This window comes from Cynara cardunculus, assembly GCF_001531365.2.
Source record: "Cynara cardunculus var. scolymus isolate 2C chromosome LG 11, CcrdV1, whole genome shotgun sequence".
Classification (NCBI taxonomy): domain Eukaryota; kingdom Viridiplantae; phylum Streptophyta; class Magnoliopsida; order Asterales; family Asteraceae; genus Cynara; species Cynara cardunculus.
Window position 1 is genome coordinate 15,857,342 of NC_037538.1, and position 18,547 is coordinate 15,875,888.

Consider the following 18,547-nt stretch of genomic DNA (forward strand, 5'->3'; position numbering starts at 1 on the left):
TTTTTTCGGAATATTTGTTATATTAAGTGTTCTTTGTTGTCGTTAACGGTGTTTTACTAAGGAATTCTGAATAACCCGAACCTCATTCAGTTTGAATGGATTATTCGACTTTGGATTTCTTTTTTATACTCTAAGTTAGCCCAAATTACCTGACTTTCGGAATCCGTCACTGCATAGTTGGGTTGTTCACAATTTGACAATCATTTGGTGCAACAAGTATGAATGAACAACAGTTGCATACAAAAAAGCAAAAAGGAAGGACACGTCATATATCCCTAAAATGAATCAATGCAAATACTTAGCATTGTGGATTATTGCTTTTCGGTTTGTGATCATGTACGTTTATAAGTCGATAGATGCAGGGCATCAAGATCGAATCGAAGAATGTTGACGAGTATGTCTGATCAAAGGGTTAGAATGTTGGAAGATCGATATAGGGTGAGGGTAAAAATTATCACTAATTTTGTGAAGAAAATGTATAAAAGGGTGTGTTTGCGTAAACCCTACGAAGATGCATAAAAGGATTAAATTCCTAAAGAAATTTGTGTGGTCGATAAAGGGTTTGAATGAGAATAAAACAGGGTCTCTTGAATATAATTATAAAAGAATCACATTCATTATATCATCTGTCTCTCTGTCTCTCTTTGTTGCTTAACCTTGATGATTTTCAATCAGTATTGTCTTCCTTATTTGATTCAGATGAAAGAAAATGCAAATTGATGGTTTATGTGGAAAGAGGTGACAAGTGATAAACACTTGCTTAAAGAACCATTGGAATAAGAGAAGTAAAATGACTATATTAACATCATATCATATAGGATCACTTTAATATAGAGTCTAAAGTAACGGTTGTCAGAGTAAGGGACGAAATTGTAATTTCAGAACACTACGAATAAAATACATGAGAGGCACTAAGGGCAACTTTAACTGAATCTAAAGTAACAGTTGTTATGGTCAGGGACGAAATCGTAATTTTGAAACTCTGATTGAAAAACAAGGATTTCGGTATATCACATTGACGACTTCTGTAATTTACTCTTAACAATTAAACCGTTAAAAATGACCAAATTCCCTCACATACCTTGTACGTGTAGTGCATGCACCTAACAGATAGTCTTAACGGTCCTTAGGGCCAGGGACACAATTTTATAACAAAATACAAACAATAAAGCTACCGGTGTAGCTTCAAAAGTCTAAACCACATGGTTGGTGCATGATTGGTTTGAGCTTAGCTCCAAATATCAAAAGTACCAGGAGGTCTCAGATTCAAATCCAATGAGGAATAAAAATCCCCTTGTGGCCACAGAGATTCAAATGCGGTGACCCGGGCTATCTGCAAAGTAGGTGGTCGCCCTGGGATTAGTCCGCTCACATAGCAAATTGGATATCCAGGTTAATAAATAAAAAAAGTCAATAAGGGACGAAAACCAAAGTTTTGATAAACCAAATGGATATATCAATCACACATTTGAAATATTTGGGACAAAAAGACTAAACAAAAACAATTTAGTCGAGGAATATTAATCATTTTGAGTCATGATTGATGATTTATTATGATTAATTTGGTTAAAAATGCTATAATTAATATAAATATTATATAATTAAATAAAAACAAAAAATATATAAAATTACAGTCACCATTTCATCTATTTTTCCCAAACACTAATTCACTTTGAGGTTCTTGGAGGAGGGACACAACTTCTTCCTCAATAAATGAACAAATGTACTCAACTGAACTCAACTGAACTGCACAGTGGGAGCTCTTTCTTTTGCTATCTCTGCAGAACCACCACTCTTTAGAATTTAACAAAAACATATCTCTAACAAAAGTACAACCAAACAACTAAGTATACCCAATTGCATTTCAGTATACAAATGGTTATAATATCAAAAAGAAAAAAGAAAAAGAAAAACCCTTCTTGTTTGCTCTAAAGTTCAACCTCTTGGAGATCATCATTCGACGAGTGTGTTAACCCAATCTTGTTTGGCGTGAACATAGGTGGAGGAGCCATACCTGAAACCCCTCCATATGGTTTGAATTCACTGTTACCAGAAGCCGATAAATCTTCATTTGCGCTTCCACTCCATGAAAGTGTTCTTCGTGAATGAAGCAGGATGGGTTGATTGGTGAATGATGATGTGGAAGTGGATGCTGATGTAACTCCTTTTGACATATCATCCATGCTAGCAAATCTTGGCATGCCCATTGCTGCTGATGGGCTGGGACTGGGGCTGGGGCTGGTTCGAGAAGAAATTGAGGGTGTTTGGATACTGGGTGTGGTTTGTGGTTGGAAGTTATCAGGTGTAGGATCGGCTGGCTGTTCAGCTGAGGGTGCAGCTGTGGGAACGAAGAATTTTGGGTTGGGACTTGTTTTTGGTTCGATGGTAGGGACCGAAGGTGATTGGAATAAGCTGGTTGGGTTGCCACCACCTTGGTTGAAAGTGTCAACATACCTGTTGAAACCATGTCAAAACTTCAATAACGCCGAGGTTTTTGAAATAGAAATTGGGTTAGCTTGTAGATCAAATCACTTACAGTTCATATAAACCAAAGAAAACCAAACAAACCCGGTTTATACCATCCGAATGTGGGGTCTAGAGGGTAAGATATATACAGACCTGACATCTATCCTAAAGATTAGAGCGGTTTGTTTCCATGCAAAACCCAGCATGTGAAATGTGTGTGAAAGAGAGAAAGTTCGCCTTAGATACAGTTCATATCATAGGGAGAATCATGTCATTTCACTTTGAGATGAAGGGGGCAAGAAATATTATCTTTAGACTGTAAAAAGATTTTCCTAATTAGCTAGTAATGAATTGAAACCTCTATAAACTGAATGCGGAAACCATTTCATTAGAAGCCCAAGATTCGCTGCTGTTTATTGGGGTCGTCTGCAAGTTCCTTATCTAGGTGGACCAAGAGACCACAAAATCCCCTTAACTAACTTGACTTTAATCTACAGTTCTATCACCAGACAACGAGCCCAACATGGAAAAAGGAGATTTGAAAATGAAAATCCCTCGTAAGCCTTGAATTTGACTCCACAACTTCCATGGCAAGTTTTTTACTGTTTTAAGAATTCAAGCTCAAATGAGCAGAAGACGGACGGGACATCTAAGAAAATATATTAGGGCATCCACTTCACTCTCTTTTCCTTCTCTTTCATTTTTCAACACTTGTTTTTGTGCGAATTCCCACTGTAAGTGGCAGCTATACCTAAGGCCATGTTTGGCAACCTTAAGGTACCATATTTTTCAGCGTATTGAAAAAGCCCCGTTTGGTTAGCTATAAGCTAGCTTTTGGAAAGCTACTTGAAGTAGCGTTTCAACAAGCTCCAGGGGCTTTTCTCACTTTCTTTTCAATTATACCCTTGTATATTTTTCTAATTAATATTTCAACATAACCTTTTAGATCATTTTATATTGTCATCTAGCTTATCTGCTATTTTACCAAACATGACTACTTTATCAGCCAGCTTATAAGCTAATTTGCTTACATACCTTCGGCAGCCAAACGGTCTTCCAACATCCCTCTCCCACTCTTTATCTACATCTATTAGTACATATAAATGCCCGTGTATGCACAAAGGTTCCAAGCTACCTCATTTAGGTACAGATCTTCTCTTATAACCAGTGCACTCAAAGCTCTAAGTTGGAGATGACAAACCATCTCAAGTGACATTGCTTATGTTCTCTCAACTGGTGTAACTTTCTAAATAATGTCATTTCTGGTCCTATCTCCAGATAGACCAAAAAATGAGATTAAAAAAGAGGTTGGCTTTGAAGGGCAGTGATGGTGACATGTCTTTAAGGAGGTTTTTCATATTAATTTTATTTTTCTAAAAGAGTACAAATAACCTTTCAAATTAAGCAGCGGGTGCAGAAAGGGAAATTGGTGGTTGGGTCAAACCAGTGTGGCAACACCAATACTGGAGAAGATGAATGTCGTCATCATCTACTCCGGCAAGGGTGGTTTAGCGGTGTGGCTAGGGTTCAAAAAGCCGAGCCATGGAGCGATATGGCGCAAGACACATCTCCACTGCTCCAATTTCACCAACCATTTTTGGTGCTCGGAAGCTACCTCTCACTGCCCCAGAAGGTATTTGAGACTCCAATTGGTCGGTTTTAACCAAGAAATGTTTTCCCATAAGATAGTGCTTCCATTTCTTGACTGCCAAAACAATTGCCATCAGTTCTCGCTCATAAACGGACTTAAATTTGCTGCTAATTGGCAGGGCCTGATTAAAATAAGCTATGGGCCTCTGTTGTTGCATCAATACCCCCCCCCCCCCAAATCCCTGTTCTGGAAGCATCTGTCTCCACTGTAAATTCCTTTTCGAAATCCGGCAGGGCTAAAACCGAGGAAGTTGTATCATAGCTGCCTTCAATTGTTGGCAAGCCTGTTCGGCCTCAGGAGTCCACTCGAAACTGTTCTTTTAAGCAACTTCGTTAGAGGTAACGCCATCCCACCATACCCTTTAACAAAGTGATGTTAATAACCTATTAACCCCAAAAAAACCACGAAGCTCCTTAATAGTTTTTGGCGACGGTCACTCCATTGCTTGAACCTTTCCAAACTCCGCTTCGACTCCTTTCTCCGATATCACGTGCCCCAAATACTCTCCAGATGTTGCCCGAATACGCACTTCTTACTGTTTGCTACTAATCGATTGTCACGAAGTATTTTGAGAGCCAACGATAAGTGATGCCTATGTTCCTCCTCGTTACAACTGTAAATGAGGATGTCGTCAATAAAAATAAGGATAAACTTACAAAGGTGAGTTCGAAATAACTTGTTCATGAGAGCTTGAAATGTGGCAGGGGCATTGGTAAGGCCGAAAGGCATTACCAAAAACTCAATGTCCTTCAAGAGTTCAAAAGCCGTCTTTTCGATATTGCTATCCTTCATTCACATCTAATGATAACCCGATTTGAGGTCCAATTTTGAGAAAATTTTCGCCCCATGCAATTCATCGATCAACTCTTCTACAAAGGGAATCGAAACATGTTGGGTACCGTGGCTTGGTTGAGCACGCGGTAGTCCACACAAAACCGTCAACTACCGTCTTTCTTCTCGACCAACAACACGAGGCTCGCATAAGAACTTTCACTAGGACGAATGACTTGGGCAGATAGCATTTCTCCTAATGATTTCTCTATTTCATTTTTTTGCTCATGTGAGTACTGATACGGTCGAACACAGATGGGTCCTCGATTTTGGGAGCAAATGTGGTGTGATCTTGTTGTCTCGTAGGTAGTAAGTGGATGCGAGGTTCAAACACGTCTTGGTAATCTCCAAGCACCTTCTGCAATATCGGACTAGTCTGTGGTTCTTTCCCAACATCCTCCTCTTGCAACAGATACAGATCCAACAAACTGCTTCCTTAGTGGATTTCCAATTTTTTGTCAACGATTTAAAAGAGCGGATTTTTGAAGACCATGATCCCCTCGTATGATTATCTTTGCTCCATCAATCTTAAATTTCATTTGTAACGCCTTCCAATTTTCTTTCATATCGCCCAACGTTTCCAACCACTGGTATTCTGAGGATCACGTTAGTACTTCCCAACTCCAATGGTAAAAATTCAGTGTTAATCCGCATTTGTGGGGGTAACAGCTCGACTCCTCTGCACACACCCCTCCTATTTACCACTTGGCCAGTGTCCAGTGTTTCGTCCACCTTTAGTAATTAGTTGAGTCGTCAAACCAGATCCTTGGATATAAAATTATGGGATGCGCCACAATCAATGAGGATAGTCACCGCCTTTCCGCAGATGTGTCCCCGGATTTTCATGGTCCGTGGAGATGACAGCCCCACCACTGAGATCAGGGATAGCTCGATGGTTGGATCTGGTACCGTTTGCCACCCGTCGATTTCCTTTTGATTGAGTTCCCCTTCTTGTTCATCTAACTATGTGGGATCATCCTGTAGTAGGAGCAATTATAATTCCTTTTTTTATATTTGTGTCCTACCCGATATTTTCGTCACACCGGAAACAAAGGCCCTTCGCTCATTTATCTAAGAGTTCTTCCTCGGTTAGCCTTCTAGTCATCCCTGTTTCAGGTCTGATGGTTGTTGCTATAAGGTTGTCCGTCCTTTTTCCCAACATCGATGGAACTCTCTTGACATTAACACCATGGGTCGGAGTCGTTCTAAATGCCGAAGTCGGGAAATTAGGGGTGGGTTTATAAGATCCACCAGTGACTCGATTATCCCCAAGTAGTCGTGAATTCATGTCCTCAACTAATTGGGTTGTCTCCAGAATTTGGGCCAGACGTTGTGGCCTTATCTAACCTCGGGCTAAATGATCGGTTTGAGACCATTCATGAAATTCCTTTCCAACACCTTCTTCGGAAGGTCTGATAAAGACGACGCTAAAAGTTCAAAGGAATGACGAAACTCTCGAAGAGTACCTGTTTGCCGGAGGGCTAGAAGTTGCTCAAGGGCGGAACCTCCATCGGTCAGTCGAAAACGATTGATGAGTTGTAGTTTCAATTCCTCGCAAATTAGAACTGTACGCCTCCTATCCGCCCAATGAAACCAAGCGAGTGCTTCTCCTTCCATACGGATTCCAGCGGTCGCGACCTTCTCTTTCTCTTCAAAGCGTTGAAGAGCGAAGTAATTTTCAGCCCACAATATCCACCCATCAAGATTGATTCTGCTAAACAACGGTAATTCCACTCGATGTAATCTCCAATCGGCCAGAGAGGATCCTGGATGTGGAGGTTTACCGGTTCCTCCCGTATCTAAGTGGACGAAGAACGGAGAATTAACACCCCTTTGGGGTGCAATTCTGGACCTCCTCCTGAACAAAAATCCTGAAACGACCCTCCGGTTTGAGTGGAATTGTCAGATCTCGCTTGGAATAGCGAATCAGTTTGCCTATAATTGCTTGAATTTCTTGTCTCGCTTGTTGTTCCCCGCCTCGCGATTGCAAAGCACTTTCACATCTGCTCTTATTTCTTGAACGGCTTCTTTCAGAACTTCTATGCGCTCTCCTTGAGTCTTTGGTGCCATGGTCGATCAAGATCGAAGGCTCTGATACCAACTGATATGAACTAGTCGGCTGTTTGTATTCCAATTGCTCAATTGAGGAACGATTACAAGAAGGAAGATAATTTTGGTGTTTGAGAGCCGGACCTCTCCAAATCAAAAAGATTTCAAAAAGAAAACCAATGCCCTACTACGATGCTATCCAATCCTAATAGAATGTTCCTAGCAAACTTGGACAAATAAAATTACCAAAATTATAGAATACTGAAATTACTCCTGGACTTTCCTTATTTACAAATGGCTCCTTTTCTAGAATATACTTTTGAAATCAGTGGCTTATCAGGATGATGATAAGGTCTAGATAGCCATTAAATTACTTGTCAAATGTGAATGATCTTAAACCAAGGAGATATATAGATATATATATATATATATACAATATCTACAGCTTACCCTACCTACTACAAAAAGCCTATAGGACACTGTAGTTGGTTCTTCAGACAAGTGTGGTCACAGGTTCCTTAGACATCATTGAAGAGATGTGAAGGTCATTTATACTTTAATCCTTGCAGAGGGAATGCAATGCTTATCCAACTAGTAAAAACTTCAGTCAAATCAACTGCATTTCAACATACAATATTATGAACAGAGCAGTAATATAAGAAAGAGATAAACGTATTCAGTCACCTTGCTCGAACCCCCATCCTTCCACGTGCAGAAAATTGGTTTGAGGTGGCTGGAATTGGTGGAATTCCTGAGCTAAGACTTGGGGGAGTTGGGCTTGCAAAGTCCGAGCTCATGCTGCTGACAGATTCAGTTCTTAAAGCACTCTTTAAATTATAATCTGATGTTCCATTCTGGAAAGTTGCCATTGTTGGTGGTGGAGGAAGGGCTGCTTCCTCTGCTGGTGGATCAGTGCCTTCCTCTACCCATCTCTTAAGTTTATCATCGTAATAGAATTTATTAGTCTCACCCAATTTCGCCTACAAACATAAATGTGAATTTGAAAAAGACCGAAGGCAAGACAAAACAAAAAACCCAACTTACAAGAGCTTTAAGAATGATGTAAGAGTACAGGAAGGAAAAGACAAAACATGTGTCTGCATCAATGCGCATACCACCTTATATGACAGATTTATTAATTAATGGTACCTGTTTGTCCTGGCGAGTCTTGAGAACCAAACCCACAGTCTTTTGGAAAAGATGGGAGCCAAAGCCAAAGCGACCAAATCGTGAAGTATTCCCAGAGGCTTTACTTCGTGAATCCGCGGAGTTTTCTTTCGACGTGTCATCCTGGTCCTACATCAAGTTTTCCACAATCAATCTCATATAATGAGAGCAGTTATTTGCCTTTCATTAGAATATATTTTTCCTGCATAGCACGAATAAAGAAAAAGAATTTGGCACACAATCCTACCAATTTATTGGTGAAAAGAAAACGGAAAATGGGATTAAACGAAATGACATGAATCTGTATCACAACCTGCCTGGGTGATCGACCAAAATCAGGTTCTGAAGCACTCCTGTTATGCATGATCCCTCTGTTGTTTCCCTCAGCCTGATTGATGGGCTCCATAGATGCAGATGGCATCAATGATGACATTGCCATTGTTGATTGACTAGTAGATACTCTAGGGCCCTTGGGTTGGTGATGGTGGTCATATTGGGCACTGCCACCAGATGTTGATGGAATAGGTGGTGGTAGGCCCCCAACAACACGATGTGCGGTGCTATCAAAAAGATTGAGCAATTTACCAACTAATTTACCAGGAGCTAAGTTTGTGAACCCACCCTGGGAAAATGGAAAAAGGAGGATTAGAACGAAGATATTTTACTTCTAGAGATAGTTATCAATAACAATAAAAAAGTGGCGAACTAGAGTACAAACTCGCACCTGTTGGTGAGTTTTTATTCTATCCTCCAAGGAGATAACCAATTGTCTCCATGTTTCTACCTCAGGGGCTCGTCCAGTTTTTAATGATTTTGATACCACTTGACAGTACCTGAATTAATACGACATCTTCTTCAGGGGAAAACACAAAAAGAAGTAAAAAAGATCATGAACTAAGAAAACATTATGATTTCCTATACAGCTATACGTACTTTAAAGAGTCTGACACTCTTCCAACTTCAGCCAACATGTGAGCGTATATAAGCTTATACGGTTGAAACGGTAGCAAGGTGAACTGAGAATTTCCAAGCAGCTTTGAATATTCATACACCTCTGTCCTCTGCTTGCATTCACAATTACGAGGTATAGTTATTTCAACAAACCATATAGGGTCTGGTCGAAATTTCCATAAAAAAATTTGTGTTTGAAATTTTTAGAAAAAGCCAACTATAAAATTATGTGTAGAACCTACTTGGAAAACTTTGTAACTTAGGGGCCGTTTACCGAACACTTACGGGGTAAGCGCTTACAGGCAATAGTCCACCCTCCCTTACCTTATCGTGTAACATTCCCGGCAATCAAAACGGATTGATGGTAAGCGTTTATCCAGTAAGTGTTTATCGGGTAAGCTCTTTTCTGAAAAATTCTCAATACATACTCTTTTGGACATTAGTAATCATTACTTGATATTTGGGACTTCAACTCCGTTGCTATTCTGTTCTTATTAGAAAGCATTTTAGTTACTAATTATTTGTCAAACATTTTTATTAAACTGTGTGCCGAGTCAAACATTGCATTTTTTGGGACGAAGGGAGTAGTATAACAATAAATGTATCCTAGCTAACGGACACCATCAAAAATGATCAGCTGGTGTCTAGCATCCATGCTTCTTGAAGCAAAGCTTAATACATTGATCTTGAAATGGTGTACGTCCCAATCTGATCATCAACCTTGTTAGCGTTCTTTATTAAACAGCTAATTGTATTACTTTTCAGAAACAGATGCCATATTTAAAGAAGATAACATGCACGTAATGTACTAGTTAACGAGCCAAGAATATAACAGAATCATATAAAAAAGCATGGACATCAAGAATGGGGATAACTCTGGAAAAGAACTAGCAACAGGAGATGAGGTGACACCTGAATAGCCTCTGGACAGGCATATGTTCGGGGATGATTCCAGTGATCTGCACCAATGAGACACAGTCTAGCACTGTCTGAATATGGTTCGAAGTTTGCTTCTGCGACTAAGTAGCAAATGTGTGCCGCAATAATCTGGATTAATTTTTAAAGAACCACAGACCCAAATCCAAAGATCAAAATCATGGGAATTAATACATTCACATATGGTCAGCTTCAGTAGATTATAATGTGAGGTACTTACATTACTCCTTTCCTTCCACAAACAATCTCCAAGATGAATAAGCACCAATTCATCATCTTTGGTTCTGTTGGCAGTGACCACAGCCAAATTATCCTCCCAGTCATCAAGCATACCATTAACACTAAGTTGAGCCTATTGCAAAGACACAAGGGATATGTAAAGTGAAACACATGTGCGTAAAAGATGTAATATTCAATATGGAAGAATGGGTATGGTCCAATGACAAAGCAACATTGCTACATGATTAACCGAACTAATCGCATTACCTGTGCGGGCTTTTCGGACATATTTACAGCACCATGTATGCTACCATCTGTTGTAGCATCGGGCGCAAATACATCTGCGGGTTGACCGGCAATAAGCAGGCATAATGTCCGTAAAGGTGATCCCGGTACTAACTGGTGAAGAGCCATTTTCTTAACTGTATCCACATAAAACTGCAATACAAGAAAACCAACCCCATTTCACAAAGAAAGAAACCAAATAAATTCAATAACAAAATCACACTATATAGATAGTTTATCTCTTGAGAAAAAATCAATCAAGCAGAAAGAACAGTGGAAAGAGGAAGCCCAGAGATGAGAGAGAGAGAGAGAGAGAGAGATACCTGATCACCAAGTTGTGCTGCAAGAACAAGTGCCGGCCCCCACAATTGACCTTCTTGTGCACGAAGAAGGGCCTCTTTCTTTCTACCAGAAACAAGCAGAGTTTGGACTTCAGCAGCGGTTTCCTAAATCATAATACATACATAGGCATCGGAAGAAAAAGCAATTCCGTTATGCGCAGAACAATTAGTGCATCTTATGATGTGATGCATTTCTAATAGGGGAACAAATAAAGGACGACAAATACCCGGATCTGTCCTTCTGAAGGCACTTGTTGCAAACAGTGCGCAAAAGCACCATAATTGTTGTATTCTGCACTGCCCTTCACGGATGCAAACAGTCTAGCAACAGCTAATTCTGGAGCATCATTTTCCTAGTCAAAGCATCAAAATACCAATTTTATTTTTACTTTGGTAGCAGAAGACTTGTCTATTCATTTATGTCATCTAACAAATGCAAATCTAACCTGAGTTGAGCTGATCAGTATGAATAGCAAAAACACAAAAGTTAACTATGACATTAAGGGTGCGTTTGGTACGTGGAACAGGATAGGACAGGACACACTTGTCCCATGTTTGGTGTGTTTTTAAGTGGAACTAAGTGGAACCCGTGTGGGACAAGCTTGTCCACCCTCAACCCCTGGAACTAAGTGGAACAAGGTAGCATTTTACTAATATACCCATCTGAACCCTCCCTCCTATCGCCTTCTCCTATCGCCTACACAGAGCCGGTCGCTCCATCTCGCCGGCTGTACAAACATCTCGCCGCCCGACGAAGTCGCTTCATCTCGCCGGTCTTCCCCGTCGCTCCATCTCGCCGGTCTTCCCCGTCGCTCCATCTCGCYGGCTGTACCTTCATCTCCTTCCCGACGAAGTCSCTTCATCTCGCCGGTCTTCCCCGTCGCTCCATCTCGCCGGCATCTCCTTCATCTCGACGGCTGTACCTTCATCTCCTTCTCGACGATTTGCTGTGTATGATTTGCCCTAACTCGACTGTTTGATTCGATTTGTTGTTCGATTTTATGTGTATGATTTGCTGTAATGCTTGAATCGATTTAGGGTTTTGATTCGATTTAGGGTTGTAATGCTTGATTCGATTTAGGGTTTTGATTCGATTTAGGGTTTTGATTCGATTTAGGGTTGTAATGCTTGAATCGATTTAGGGTTTGAATCGATTTATGGATCTGTTTGCTGTTTCTATCGATTAGGGTTTGAATCGATTTATGGATCTGTTTGTTGTTTCTATCGATTAGGGTTTGAATCGATTTATGGATCTGGTTGTAATGCTTGGTAATCTGCATCATTAGCAATTCAAATTAGGGTTTTGATCGAAATTTGTCACTGTAAAATTGATTGAAGTTGAAGTTTTTAGGGTTTAGAATCTGATGGTAGATTAATTTGATCATGGTGGTTAGAATTCTAGGATTGACTCAATAGGGGTAAATTGGTCATTTTAACCAGTTCTGTCCAGTCCTATCATGTCTTACCAAACGCTGAACAGCTGTCCTGTCCTGTCCTGTCCTGTTCTGTCCCGTCCTGTCCTGTCTGCGTACCAAACGCACCCTAAGGGGTTGTTTACCAAATGCTTACCCGGGTGAGCACTTACCAAGTCACACTACCTCACTGGATGGATATGGTAAGGACGAAAAATCTTACCCGGTAAGAGCGAGACAAGGACCAAGAGTCTACCCGATAAGTGAGAGCAACGACTCTTACCACGGTAAGCGCTTACCGGATAAACTCTTGCGTACGATGTCGTTTTGGTGGACCAAAATCTTATCCTGCAAGTAAATAATAGTGTTTAAATTTTATCGATAAGCACTTACCGGGTAAGTGTTTGATAAACGGCCCCTAAGTCTGAGTATTAGTGTAACATCAAAAACCCAATAATTCATATTGGCCTCTATACATCCAAATAATGAAATACTCAATATTCTAATTCTCAGACATCCTTGAGCACCATGCTCTTTAACTGGCATCCATGAGATATCCTAGCCAAATATAAAAAACTACAATGAAGTACAACTTCTGGCTTATAGGAATTGATCATATGTTTCTGCCAAGAGGAAGAAAACACATTTACGTCACACATGGTGGCTCTCTTGGCTAGGCATGTCCATGCAACTTTTAACTATAACCTACTGGAATCATCAATGACATGTGGAGTTCTGATTAACCAATTTTGATGATCGGTGAAATAGATCAAGTCTAGATACTTTGAAGAATCAAGTAAAAAAATTTCTAAGCTGTAACAGTTGAGCCCCCAGTCTCCATGCTACACAACTTTTCTCCAAAAGGGTCCCCTTCTTACTCGCATAGTTTGCTGGTAGTCATAGTGGCCACCTTAGAGAAAAGAAACCAGTTTGAAAATTCCCACTACAAATTAGAACTACAATGTCTGAAGCAATACAAAGGCAGGCTTAACATCACAAAATTGGTGATGGTTAAAAGAGCTTTAAGCTCAGAGACCTGAACTACAAACTGACAAGCTAAAGGCTTAAATCAACAAAAGAACCCACATTTGATCTTCTAGCACCCCCTTTGCAAATGTTAAATAAAACTAACAATAATGTACTTCACATCAACAAATTAGAAGTTTAGAATGATGTTACAACTTATAAAATTATCAAAGTACGATAAAATAAACCTAGTAATAATAATTCAAAAGCCTAGACTTGTGCTTACGTATAGCATATATGCTAATAGTCTTGCCCGGGGCATTTCCATCTGGATCCCTATTAGTGATAGATTAGCACATTTGTGGCCAGACCTTGAAAAGGTATTTCAGACAATCAAATGTATGACATTCAATTTAATCCTACAATGGAATCATCAGCTACTTATTTCTTACTTTTTTGTTTTAATTAAAATCAGAAATTTATTTACTTTGGCTTTCAACTTGTGGTATACTAGTATATATTTACGATTAGACACGGGTCACAGGCTCCCGAGTGTCACAGAAGCCGGCTCTAGAAAATTACTACAAGGAAAAAAACGTATGAACAACTCTATATAAGAGAAAATAACCACTGGATTAGATGGATTCAATGAGTCATGGATCAGAACACATTCCAAATACTACGACAAATTTTTATGAATGACATTTCAGTCGGCCCTAAGCAACAGCATTCAGCATACCACAAAATCTGCTACAGTGCAAATTATGATTGCGGATAGACACATAGAGAAAACTCCAAAGATAACTGGTTTTTTTCTTTTACCTTTAATGTAGTGTCTGAGCCAAAAGGAGAGCGCAATTTTCCATAGTGCTGCAAAGCTATTTTCAGCAAGGAAAGGAGCAATCTTAGAACTTCCCCTTGCCTATAATCTACATCAGAAGTTCCAGAGTGTGTGATTCTCTCATCAATCCATCGGTTCAACTCTTTACCACCAACATTTCCACCGGCCAGTGGACCGGGAAAGGATTGCTGGCAGAGAGAATGGAAATAGTCATGCACACTTGCCCCACTGCTTGGCACATCAACTCCTCCAGTAACAGCTTCTGCTAAGTTAAGAACAGAAATTGACCCAGGTTTTGAATCCTTCAAGAAGACAAGCAAACACTAGATGGTGAATAATAGCAAAAAGAATTGAAAGAGAAATATAGGTGGATCAAAACCAAAATACTAATATATGACTAACAAGGATGATAAATATACAGACAAACCTGGCTTCCATAGGATGCATTTACAAAGGCAGTACTATCTTTCATCACAATCAGCTTCCCACCAAAGCCAAAAGTAACCAATGCATGAGGAGGACGGCCAGCAGATGACCTTCCTGCAGTAGATGCATAAGATATTTGATGGCCACTCTGAACTGGTTGCTGGGAATAACTTAATTGGTTCTGATTGCCATAAGCCTTTGAGACATTCATCATCTCATTTTGCTCCAATGGCTGACTGAAGCTTCCCCTATGAACAAACGATTGAGACCCAGAAACAGGGAATTCATTATTAACCTGGCTAGCTTTGTTAAAAGACGAAGCAGTTGTCCCGTAGCTGTAAGATTGCTGCTGATTAACATGGTTATCCACCTGAAAATTAGTGCCATAGTGATTTGATACTTGTTGGTTGCCTTTAAAGTCTGACAGAGGTGCACTATTGGCAGCAGTATTAGGTTGCCACATAGTTGAACTCTGTTGTTCGGCATTACTGAAAGATCCATTCCAGTTATAATCTTGTCCTTGGCTGCTAAAAGCTTCAGATCCAGACTGTTCCAACTCACCCTGCCCACCAAATGTTTTCTGATCATTACCATAGTACGTATTAGTTGCACCAAACCCATTTTGGTTGACCTGGTCCTGAGCTTGAACAGTGGATTGAGAATTGTATTCATCCAGAGAGCGCCATTCCTGGAGGTTCATGTCATAATACCAACCTGGGTATTGGGGATCAAAAGCCATATGTGAGGGATACACAGTATTACCTTGTGAAGCCTGATTCCACTGTGATAAACTCTCATTAGTGTGACTAGACTGAGAAACCGAATTCCAACTTGTAATACTTTCGGTCGTGCCTGTCTCTGCTACAGCTCCCGCAACAGATTGGGCACTTTGCTGCAAGTAAGAAACCTCTGATTTCTCATTGGAGGCAGTCCAGTCAGAAGCAGAATTTGAGTTATATGCCCCTTGTGCAGATGCTGTTGCATTATAACTTTCATCTACTTGATACCATTGCCTAGTATTTGCATCATACCTCCATCCGGGATAAACATTCTCCCAGTACTGACTACTATTCAGATCTTGACCATCTATACCTTGTTCCACCATGGTGGCATTGGCATGATCGCCTTGAAGTTGCTGCAAGTAATCATTAGCGTTCTCTTGTTCCCCTGTGGTGGCATAAACCTGATCCACTTGAAATTGCTGCGAGTAATCATTTATATTCTCCACCTGCAAGGAATTGTTTGCTGTACTGCCAGATGCATTGTTTGGTTTGCTACTAATCAAGTTATCCTCTTTCCCTATCTGGTCAACCGGACTATCTCCAAATGCATTAAAGAAATCAGGGTATGATCCAAATGCATTCTGACCATTCTCCACAGAATCAGAAGCAAAAGCACTCCACTGAACCTCCTTAACACCAGCAGTACCTCCAGATCCATGATTCTCACTTGCTGTAGAATCCAATGGCTCCTTCAACCCAGTTGCCTCATTATCAGCTTCTTCATTTACACTATCAAATGCAAATGAATTCGAATTCACTAACGGACGAGTCTGCTCTACATGGGTGTTTGCAGACTCATCTTTGTAATCCTTATTAATTGAAGAACAAGCTTTGATATCTTCTTCCCCTATACCTACTGTCTCCAAATCCTCAAGTCCAGTTCCCACATCACTGATACTCAAATTGGCAAAAGCCTTAGCCTCATCTAAATCATTATCATCAACAGTATTACTCTCCTCCCTTGAAGATAATAATGGGGCGGGCTTAAAATCATCATCATCATCATTGACTAATTTATCAAAAAAATCTTCATCAGTATCCTCCACCAGAAAGGGAGGATTTGAAGCCATCTATAACACTGAAAACCTACCCTAAAGAGCTTTTCCTGATATCAAACAAAATCAATCCAACCCAAAAACCTCAGCAAAATTCAAGCTATTTACGTTATAGATCCGAAAAAAGGACTCCAACCAAATTTAGCAAAACCCCTGAATTGATATGCTGCAGACGAAAAAATGAAAGATCTATATATGCTTTCACCGATCCAGCAACAAACATTCAAATTGATTCGAAGCAAAATTTTACCTTTGAACACTCTTACCTCATCAAATCGAAGATGACCGATTACCCCGAAAACTACACATTACCCCAATTAAATTAAGGATCAAGACGACAATTTGAAGAAATCCCGATACGTATACAGAATCTATATGTATAGAGAGAGAAAGAAGAGAAGGGGAGAGTATGCTGGAGTGTAGACAAGCCCTCGATTTCGCATCGGATGACTCAACAACCCACCACAGCATGGATTTATCTTTGTTTTGCAAAATTACAAAAACAGTCCCTCAAGTTTTTGGAAAGTCATTTTGTTGCAAAAATAAGCCACCCAATTTCAAAATAAACCCCCCTACCCATTTCGAAGGGGTTCATTTTCATTCCGCTTGGAAAAAAAAAAACAAACTTAACGATCATACGTTTATATTATCATCGTCACATCAATTACTTTCATCTAACTTTAATCATATTAAATAACTTAAATGATCGTTTCGGCATATCGTGATCAGAGAAGAACAAGTTGAAGAAGAAAATGTTACTGATCATCTAAACTATTAGTAACGGTTGATATCAAGTAGTGATGATTATGAAGTATGAACAGATGTTCATTTTAGTTGTGTCACTGTTCCTCCAATTTCAGAGGAGTACTACCACTGCTATCTCCTCAGTATTAGACACTCACTATTGCAATCTCAAGATCATTTTAACTACCATACCAAATTAAGTTACAAACAGACTAAATTCGTGACCAAAGGGCCTTTGGCCTTGCGGTATGCGAGTCTTTGACCTCCTAGAATGTCAGGGATTCAACCCTCATCAAAGGTGAAGAAGGGGTGTAAGTTTATCTGTTATATTTGCCGTATATAAATATTATATACTTCAAAAAAGACTAAATTTTTTTGTCTTAGAGTATAGTTGTTTACTTTTGTTTCCATTAAGCCCGTGTATGAGTTAAAGTGTCTATCTTGATAAATTTGTATGTATCAGGAACAAGGTCTCAGATACGTTATATTTCAGTGTGCTTTTTGGTTTTTTAACAAGAAAAAAATGATCGATTCAAATCAGAAATATAAGTACGATGGTTAAAACCCGTTCATCTCAAAATAAGATCTTCTAATTTCTAAGACGACAAGAAAACACTGCCCACCTCAACGGCATGTGATAAACAAGAGCAAGTTTGTTTGGTGTGTATTCTCGATTAATCCAATCGTATAAACTTTCAACTTTATAAGTATACAAGGCATGATAACTGTCGACAAAAGCTTTTGGAAACTTGAAAACTTAACCGTGGGTCGATATCATTCTTTAACTTTCGAATTCAATGTTAACCACACGTAACTCGAGTAAATTTTATTATTTTGAACATGAAGATTGCTTTAGAAAAAAGCATCGTTACCGGTTCACGAAATTTTCTTCTGTTCTGATAATCAAGTAAAAAAATATGGCGTTAAGATTTCAAACCCGTGAAAACCAATCCAAAACTAATTAATAAGTTTTATTTTAAGCTGTAATTCACATTGTTTCACATGTTTTGTTCTCGTGTTTGTGTTTCATACATGAAACGTATATTAATGTTTTTTTTTCATATGCAAAATAATCCTGAGTGTTTATATATGAAACAACATTGTATGAACACCGCATGTTTCGTATATGTTATTCCATATATGAATTAACACATGAAAACATGTTCGCATGTTTAGCTTTCATTTGATTGGATATATATATATATATATATATATATATATACTTGGGATCACGTGAGACCAAAGGTTTTCTGTGAGACCCGTAAGACCAATTCTCAACCCTTGGATTAGATATACAATCTAAACATTCATAATCACAAAATTGCCACAAGACTTCTCAATAATCACAAAATTGTCACCGTGCAACTTTAGACCATTAGATCATTAACTTATAAAGTTGATCAATGAACATAAATTGGTCTTACG

At 39.3% G+C, this 18,547-nt stretch overlaps 1 protein-coding gene across 3 annotated transcripts; it reads right to left on the reverse strand.

Moving 5' to 3' along the window:
* Positions 1-1,623: 1,623 nt before the first annotated feature.
* Positions 1,624-16,789, reverse strand: LOC112520811 (protein transport protein SEC16B homolog). 3 transcript variants are annotated; one of them, XM_025129407.1, is made up of 14 exons: positions 16,645-16,789; positions 14,543-16,544; positions 14,097-14,417; positions 11,124-11,249; positions 10,879-11,001; positions 10,538-10,708; positions 10,272-10,403; positions 10,028-10,162; positions 9,098-9,225; positions 8,889-8,997; positions 8,478-8,786; positions 8,147-8,293; positions 7,682-7,977; positions 1,624-2,454 (listed from the first exon to the last, which is right to left on the reverse strand). In XM_025129407.1, the coding sequence occupies exons 2-14, from the start codon at positions 16,391-16,393 to the stop codon at positions 1,929-1,931; spliced, it is 4,374 nt and encodes a 1,457-aa protein (XP_024985175.1). In that variant the 5' UTR covers positions 16,394-16,544; positions 16,645-16,789; the 3' UTR covers positions 1,624-1,928. The 3 variants fall into 3 exon arrangements, with proteins under 3 accessions (XP_024985175.1, XP_024985174.1, XP_024985176.1); XM_025129406.1 differs by having other exon boundaries at positions 16,629-16,789; XM_025129408.1 differs by lacking the exons at positions 1,624-2,454; positions 7,682-7,977 and having other exon boundaries at positions 8,205-8,366; positions 14,543-16,789.
* Positions 16,790-18,547: the final 1,758 nt, after the last annotated feature.

What these genes read in the sequence shown, in the direction of transcription:
- LOC112520811 (XM_025129407.1), bottom strand. Translation starts at nt 16,393, where the DNA reads ATGGCTTCAAATCCTCCCTTTCTGGTGGAGGATACTGATGAAGATTTT. An exon ending in CTTCAGAAGGACAGATCCGG is followed by an intron (nt 11,002 to 11,123) that starts GTATTTGTCGTC and finishes ATTATGATTTAG; the next exon opens with GAAACCGCTGCTGAAGTCCA. An exon ending in TGTGGAAGGAAAGGAGTAAT is followed by an intron (nt 10,163 to 10,271) that starts GTAAGTACCTCA and finishes AAATTAATCCAG; the next exon opens with ATTATTGCGGCACACATTTG.